We start from the raw sequence: 9021 nt of genomic DNA on the forward strand, positions 1-9021 counted from the left end.
TTAAATGTGTCTCCGGCTTATCTAACTGGTACCAAAATACAAAAATATTGCCCTTCACATATGCTGGAATATTTATGCGAGTCAATGTATTATAACCAAACAGCCGTGGATAATGATATCTTACCGTAGTTCCAAGGCAACACTTAACTTTGTCAAGCACTGATATTCCATTTCTATCAGGATTCTTAATATTCACGCCGCAAGTAGAATTGACGGATTGACAGCAAAATATGCACTTTAAAACTTCCATTATTTTTCAAATGTAGAAAACAAAGGAAAATTCGTTCCCTTGGATATCCCATATAACTGCAGAACTTGCAATTTGTCCTTCCCCACAATAACAACAGTAAAAAAAAAAAACTATATTAGAGGCTATATATGTTCCACCAGTTCAACTAGATTTATTTCATAAAGAACATATGTTTTTATATCAACAATCTCAATTCAAGATCCTTGCTAAACAAACATATTAATTTTGAAATTAATATTCTCCCATAGTGTACTGTGGGATTGGAACAAAATGATGTACATCATTGGTGTGGGATGTGTAAGTACTACAACGCAAATCGACCTTGAAAATGCTAATGTTTAGTGTTTACCTAGAGAAAGCTTCACCTCTGCATCAGCATATGTAAAAATGAATCCTTATATCACGCAGGATGCAAGAGTAAAATTAATAAAAATAGTCGTGGACAATTTGCCGAGCAAAACTTGAAATATTTTATTGTCGGGTTATGGCAAGGTACAGTTACAGCGCCTTGAATAACGTAGTGTGGAAAACGACCCAAGAAACTGGTTCCCCCAGACGATAACAAGTAGATGGCAGTGCGATCGACCCAGGTGCTAATTTTGTTATGAAAGTAATGCGGCTTAGTTAGTTTTTGGAATATATTGTGTAGATTTGTTTCTCTAGAAAGGCGGTAAGTGAATTGATGGAAACAGTTATATTTGTGGAGTGATTTGCAGTCACGAAATGGCATTAATTTGGAAAGAAAAGTAAAATAAAGTTAATAAATAAATAGCATGCGTAACACAAGAAGAAACATCGCAATGTGATTCCGGCCGTCAGGTGTTGGACTGTGTATGAGGGTATGAGAGTTTATTTTTCTATGTTATTAGAATATAAATAGTATCCTGAGAGATATTTCATACTGAGGCGACAAACCACAAATGTCGCTTGAAAGCGAGCAGTCGGAAATCAATGCAGCCTTTCGAACCGTAGGGAGAAAAGCTCTGACTGCACCGTTTCCTCAAGGAGATTTTACACCAAAGCGACACGCGACAAACGATACCAGGATTTCACACCAAAGCGACACGGGTCATTCGGTCCAAGGCAACTTTCACACCGAAGTGACACATGTTGCTCTGAAAGGAGCCAATCAAGAGCAACATTTCACATCGTAGCGGCATGACGGGAAGCACAGGCCAGCGTTCGGTTGGTGAAATCCTCAAGCGATAAGTGTCGCGTGCCGCTTGTCGCTTTGGTGCGCAATCTCACTAAAGCAAGACACTCATTGCATCGCGTATGCGCGAACAACAAACCACGGCAACATGTTGCAAGCTATTGAGTAAATGGCCCAGTTTGAGCGACGCAGAAGCGGCTTATCGTGTCGCCTAGATCTGTTGTTGTAATGTGCGGTTTATCGTGTCGCCTATCTGTTGTTCGCAAGCAACGCTTGCTAATAGACTGAAGGCACCATGTCGCTTGTCACTTAGTTGGGAAATCCCCATGTAGCGCGTCGCTTCGGTCTCAGCACCCTTCCTTTGAGGAGCTTTCCGACCAAAGTAACAAGTAGCACGCGAATACGCCATATGAACGTGTCGTTTGCTGTTTGGACCCTCATGTGCAATGAATGCTATTTTACAGTCTGGAAGTGTGTGTCACTAGTGTGACAGTGTGAACATCCCGTGTCGCTTGTCCCATTGGTTTGAAAGTTGCCTTACACTCATGTCGATGGCACTAAGAAAGGTTTGTGGGGTTACCCTTGTCGTTTCATGCAATCATCATTATCATCATCGCCGCGATTAGTTTAAAGCGGAAGAAAAGATACAGTAAATATCAAAAATACAAATGCTTCAGTGTGTATATCTTCAAAAGAAATGATGATGATGATAATAATAATGAACCTAATTCATACACAAAAATGTATGAAAAAATATAAATATGCTGACCAAGGCAGTAATTTATTTTATTATTTATTTATTTATGGTCAGCATATTTATATTTTTTCATAATAATGGAAACAAGGCTTAATGGTGTTACAAAAATGTAGTTGCCAAGAACATTCCAGGCGTATTTTTTCTCCCGTATTATTAACGGAAGTATGACGATAACAGGACGTGGTCGACTGTCTATAATGTTCGTTAATATCTTCGCGACCACTGTACCAAATATCATAGCAATTATCACATTCATAGAAATGCTTCATGTAAAAGAATCAGACATTGCAGCGAAAACTACATTTACTTCCATTATAAGCAGTCGAACACCAAGCACCGGGGTCAACACCAGCGCCTCTAGCGGATCATTTTCGAGTGGAACCATCCAGAGAGCGCAGAAGCATGCCGTTTTCCACACTACGTTATTCTAGGCGCTGTAGTACAGTAGGATCCATGAGTATTACCGTGCAAATTGTCCATGGCTATTTTCATTACTTTTTCTCTTACATCCTGTGTGCTTTAAAGCAATGAATTTTTATGTATACTGGTGCAGAAGTTGTCAACAGCTTGTTTTGAGTTTTATTTTAATTCTTGAAGCTCTTATGGGGTCAAATAAAGTGCACGAACATGTTGATGGACAATTTGCACGGTAATACTCATGGATCCCACTGTACATAGAGATTAAGCCATCCGAAGATTGCCGATCTTGCACGAACGCGTGGCGTCACCGGAGAAGCAGTGAGCTCGGCTGAAGCAGACGGCCCATAGCATTTATATGGGAGATTCAGAGAGCGCGAAAGTATATTATTACTTTTAGGAGGGGGGATAATAATTGTTATCCTCCAAGATGATATTGAGGCATCCTTTTAATGATTAGTAACATAACTGAAAACGCGCTACTTTTGAAAGGGGGCAAAGTACATGTGAAAAAATATTTTGAAAATCCATATTCCTGAAACTTTCTGACCGATGCGATACAAAGAAAGTTGCGCGTTCTCCTTTAGAATTTCGTCATTTTACAAATCGTAATATAATTTTAACAAAAACGTGGCATGCTAAAGAAGAATTGAAGAGTTTAAAAAAATAATTGATTAATAGACTTAGTTTATTTTACTTCGCTTATCTGTCACATATGCCTAATCGCGAAGATGAGGATGCGTGATGATATGATGAAATTGAAGAAAGGAAAGTAGACCCATGCCCGGGCGGGGATTCGAACCTGGGGCCCCTTGGCATCGTAAAGCGTCGTGCTAACCACTTCGCCACGGAGGTCAGCATTACAAGGAAATAAACAGAAAATGGCATCTATGTTTTAATATGCGAGAAACATTTGCGAGGAGGTTATTGAAGTAACAAATAATTGTTACAAGACGCTGTGATGAAAATTATTAATATATCTGAAATATCGAGAGTTTACCTTGCAGTCTCTAAATGTACTTTCAGGGTTAAGCAAAACCTTTACTCAAAATTGTTTGTGTAAATTTATAAGCTATTAAAATGTAAAACTTATTCCTGTTCAAAAAAGAAACTGCCAAGTCAAATTAATATTTCGTAGAAATACATATATTTTTCTTTCATGAAGCCAAGAGAGTATTTGGAGGGGACAGTGGCTTGGGATGGCTATAGCCCCGGATATCGATCTGCAAAGGGGCTCCCAGTGGGAAAACATTGCAATGAAATAGTCCAGAAGAAGGGGTGAAATGATTATTATTATTTCTATTATTACTGTACTGTGGTATTTGAATTTTTCATTTCTTAATTCTTATATATTTATATTGTCGTGTCGTGTAAATAGCCAGTAACATGTATTTTCGTAAATTTATACAATTATATTTCCAACACCATGTAGCAATATCGTAAATTTGATGTGTTCTAATTTACCTTGCACGTAATATATGCCGTTTATATATGTTTTGTGTTCTGGGAAAGAAAGTACAGTATTTAGAAACATTACGACTTTGCAACACAGAACCACAAATTATTATTATTATTTTGGCAGTTTTCAGTTTACATAGTTCTCGAATTATCAGCATTGTACATCCAACATCGCCCTCGATATCACTTTCCGCTCTTTTTATATTAAAAAACAACTGCCTGCAGTCGAAACGTCAGTATCGTGAACCAGCCTACAGAAGATAAACTCGTTTTGATGTTCAAGTGTTAAACCGTCTTCCTGCAATGGATTTTTCAAGTGATCCTTTCCCGATCCGAGTTTAAAATTTGATCTTCGGTCGTGCACACGGCCATTAGTCTAAAACTTACAACTGAAATCGTACGTGTGTGTGGGGGGGGGTGGCTACGTGAGGTAACACAGTGGAATATGATTCCCAATACTAAAATTAAAATAAATATGTGGGAACAATAGAAATCAAAACATGTTGTAGCTAGTGACGGCGCAATAGTAAAGATGGATGGGTAAATCATATTTTTCCGGGGCAATCATGTTTATTATTCCGTTACATACGACACAAAAATGCATATTTTGGATAAAAGAGCATTAATTCATTTCTTTATTTTTGTCGTTTTATTGGGGGCAGATAAGCGAGAGAGAGAGAGAGAGAGAGAGAGAAAGAAATTGTCGAACGAGAATAGGGGGCGTTCCAGCCCCCCCCCCCCCTTTGTGTGCTCACTGCCTATAGCTATGCTGGAGAAGAATGCACCAATTAATTCGCTATTAAATAAAACAGATACTTTTAAAACTTTTAATCAAATTATTTGTGAACTATGATTTAAATTTAGAGAGAGCACAGACCTGTTTAATTTAATTTGTCTGAGTTATCTTCTGAAGCCTGCCATTTCCGAGCCTTCTTCCGATGTAACTGCACTGCCCTTTGAGCCCTAGCTGCTGCGTTCAGGTGGCGGAACGAACAGAATACTAATTAAAACAAATATGTGACAAATATATATAAAAAAACAACGTGTTGAAGCTATTGACGGCGCCAAAGAAAATACAATAGAGAAACGTGGAGAGCGTAGTGATATTTTACGGGAAGCAGTCACGTTTATTGTACCCTTACATTTACATACAATATTAAAAAGTTCTGCTTTTAGATCTCGCACAATGCCTTTTTCACAAAAATGGGCAATCCCGCATTTTTTATATCAATCAAGCTGTGATATTTTAGATGTCTTCCGTTAGTTTTCTGATAATAGTTTTCACAGCTTTCCATAGCATTTAGGCATTATTTCAGTTGACAAGAACAAAATAATCTTATTTCAAAACAGAGCAAAAAGAAATCCAACGCGCTTAAGCTTAACTCCCTTAAGGGGAGGAGATACATTTACGCACCAATTGTGCATTTATTTCAATATCGCCCGAATGGGCACTGCTACTAAAAAAGAACCAGGTGTATCCAAGAGTATGAATTTCTCTCCATGTTGCAAGTGTAGGGTTTTTTTTATGTTTAATATTACGCTAGACACGATGTTTGAAAAATATGATCAATAAGAATTTTCGGAATCCCATGTATTCCTTATGGGGAATCAACTTCAACATCAAGTTACGGCTAATCAAATGGAAGTTTCGACTTTTCCGCTGGTGAAATCCATCTTCAAACTTCCCTCTTCCCGTTGATATATTTTTCTATTCCATCAGAAGTTTCATATTCCCAGGAGAACAAATCAAATGATGCTCCCATAATTTCAATGCTTTTCTCCTTGCCTCCTTTCAGTGTTGCCAAACCTGTTGCGCATAAAAGAACTAAATTTCACCTTAAATGGAGTTATGACTGACTTCAAGGAGCTAGATTTACGAAGACTGGATAAATTGCCTCCTAGGGTAATGTTAGTTGTCAAAGGGGTGGGGGCACTGCTATTATCGATAATTCTAAATTGATTACAATTTATTCTTTGTTTTCAACATCTAGATCCGGCAGCATCGCACATCTCAATAATTCACCGATGGTCGTATGAAATCGAAAATAAAGAATTCCCCCATATCAATATTATATCAATTTCACGTCAAACATTGCGCTATAAAGAAGTAGCTGGGGAGATAAGAGGGAGTGGGGCGACGCAGCCAATATAACAATATCACGTCACGTGCAAAATGTATAATTATAACAAAAGTTGTTATATGTAAGCCGAAACCAGTGATGGCATCATAGTGGTGCACGGGATTGGGCGTCCCAGTTCACAGCCGAACGAGTGTACGAAAGAGCCAGATCTGGCTCCAAGAGAGCTAAGTTGGCACACTGCCACGGACGGAAGAGCTTGGGAGTAGACCCGTGGAAACTGTATCGCATGCCCTTAAGCCCCTATCACACGAAACTGGATTTCTAGTAGGAATGCCCTAGTTGGCGCTGAACTAACTTTCTAGGTAGCAATCATGGCCGCCTGACTGACTGCTTGACTAGTTGGGAGGAATAGGACATGTTCTAAAGCCCCTATCACACGGAACTAGATTTCTAGTTGGAATGCTCTAGTTGACGCTGGACTGGCTACCCATTTGCTAGTTTTCGCCTCACACGGTACTTGTTATACCGTACTTGTCGATAGTCTTTCGTTCACATAATGGCGGCCGCGCGAGATGTAAACAACGTATCACTTCACACTTTTAAAATACGATAACTATCCAACCGAGAGGAATATCGCATCGCATTAAATGGTTTTAGGTAGAGAAGAACGGCGGTGATGAAATACATACTTTACAACGTTTACTATACACGTATGGAAGAATATTTTAGCTTTTTCAATTGTAAACATGCCTTTCGTGCTGTATGCACTTGGAAACCACAGACAAAAAATGCTACATTGCGAACTCACAGATTATCTTCACATGGGCAAACTTTGCTCTGATTGGCTGTTCCACAGAATCTAGTCGAAGAAGTTAGTAGCAATTAGAACATGTCCTATTCCTCAAAACCAGTCAAGCAGTCAGCCAGGCGGGCATGATTACTACCCAGAAAGTCAGTTCATCGCCAACTAGGGCATTCCAACTAGAAATCCAGTTCCGTGTGATAGGGGCTTTATTGCTACTTGCTTTCCTCGACTGGATTCTGTGGAACAGCCAATCAAAGCAAAGTTTCGCCATGTGAAGATAATCTGTGAGTGTGCAAAGGAGCGTTTTTGTCTGTGGTTTACGAGTGTTACTCCAGCAATGTATAACGTATACAGCATGAAAGGCGCGTTGAGTTACACCATCTATGCTGAGTGTACTGTGTTTACATTTGAAACAATTTATGTATTCTTCAATACGTGTACAGTAAACGTTGTAAAGTATGTATTTAAGCAGCGCCATTGTTTTGTACTTAATAACGTTTTGCACGAAACGTTATTCCTCTCGGTTGAATAGTTATCGGCTTTTAAAAATGTGAAGTGATGCATTGTTTACATCTCATGCGGCCGCCATTACAACTTCCCTCGTATGGGAACAAAAAGTCGATCAACAAGTACGTTGATAAGTATCGTGTGAGGCGAAAACTAGCAAATTGGTAACCAGTCCAGCGCCAACTAGGGCATACCTACTGGAAATCCAGTTCCGTGTGATGCGGGCTTTACATTGGAAGCCTTGAGAGAACAAAATAGGGGTTCCTTTGTAACACGATTTTTTGAAAACCATTTTACACATCTGAATCAACTTTGTGATAAATTGATTAGAAAGGATGAATCTTAACAGTAAAAGTTGTAACTTTTCCCCTGCTACTATATTTTAGAAGATATTCGTTGTCAAATATCTCAATATTTGCATAAGGAACCAGCCTTTTCCGTGCAGAGCGTTTCGACGATGACGTAATGCATCCACGGACAACTGCTCATACGATCTGCGCCGCCAAACGAGCACCCCCTGAGAGATGGGTTATGGAATTTCTGTGATCCCGAACTTCTGGAGAGGAAATCCGGCATCAAGCGAAGGAGAAGCGATCTGGTGGCATGAGGGGAAAATGTCAGAAGTAAACAATAATAACGGTGGAAAACAGATGGACGTTGATACTGGATTTCTATTGTTTTATAGTGTGTGCAAGATCCGCGGCGGTGACAAGTACTGAGCGCAGTGTGATCTCACACCAGGGATCCCGGTTTCGGACATGAATGTTTTTGTTCATTCCTCAATGAACAAGCAGAGATTTGAGGAAAGCTGCCGGTAAGGGGCCTTCCTTTTTAAATAAATAAATAAAAAGTCTGTATGGCGACCCAGGTTCGATTCCCGTGGTGGGTGATCTAAGATCGGAATTTTTCCATCCTTGTCCCCGCATAAAGCGGCTCTGAGGTTCACCCAGCCGCAAATCAATGTACACCTGGGGGTAAAGGCGGCAGGGGCGTGGTACTTATCACATCACCTTCAAAATGGCCGGGATCGAGAATGTTTAGGGAACTTACCCCCCCCCCCCCACCATCCTCTAACTGCACAGGAAACTTTACCTTTTTACAGTGTTTGCAATGGAATTGAAATATTGAAATAAATACTTGATTAAAATTTCAGTAACCACCAAACGTCTCTAATTCCCTTATTTTCGTATTTTTCACATTGATACTTACGTATTCTGCATTCCTATGGGTTTTTCAAGTTCGCGTTTCGTTTTTTGCACGCAAATAATCTCAATTTTCGAAATATCGAGTATTTTTATTTTGTTCGCTTTCGCTTGCGTTACACGCGATATGGCGGAGAAATCTTGACTAGCGTAGTCCATGATCAGTGGTTATGCAGTGTTGCAACCTTCTTCATAGAAAAATACCTACTTTCGTGTTACTGATTTTCTATTTTTTCCAGGTTCGAAAACCCCACGAACCATGCACGGATAGACCCACGAACCATGCACGGATAGACCAACGAACCATTCATAAATAGCCCCACGAACCATTCACGGATCCACGAACCATTCATAATAAGCCCCACGAACCATTCATAAATAGCCCCACGAA

The 9021-nt window shown here is 39.6% G+C and overlaps 1 protein-coding gene across 1 annotated transcript in view; it reads right to left on the reverse strand.

Annotated features, from left to right (window-relative positions):
* LOC146002758 (uncharacterized) overlaps window positions 1–301 on the reverse strand; it is a 57857-nt gene extending 57556 nt beyond the window's left edge. The window contains exon 1 of the mRNA XM_083140694.1: window positions 125–301. Within this exon, the coding sequence (XP_082996820.1) occupies window positions 125–250 (126 nt within the window). The 5' untranslated portion in view covers window positions 251–301. The remainder of the gene's footprint in view (window positions 1–124) is intronic.
* Between the last annotated feature and the right edge of the window lie 8720 nt (window positions 302–9021).

The sequence above is a fragment of the Lepisma saccharinum genome, chromosome 19, assembly GCF_977018435.1.
Source record: "Lepisma saccharinum chromosome 19, izLepSacc3.1, whole genome shotgun sequence".
Classification (NCBI taxonomy): domain Eukaryota; kingdom Metazoa; phylum Arthropoda; class Insecta; order Zygentoma; family Lepismatidae; genus Lepisma; species Lepisma saccharinum.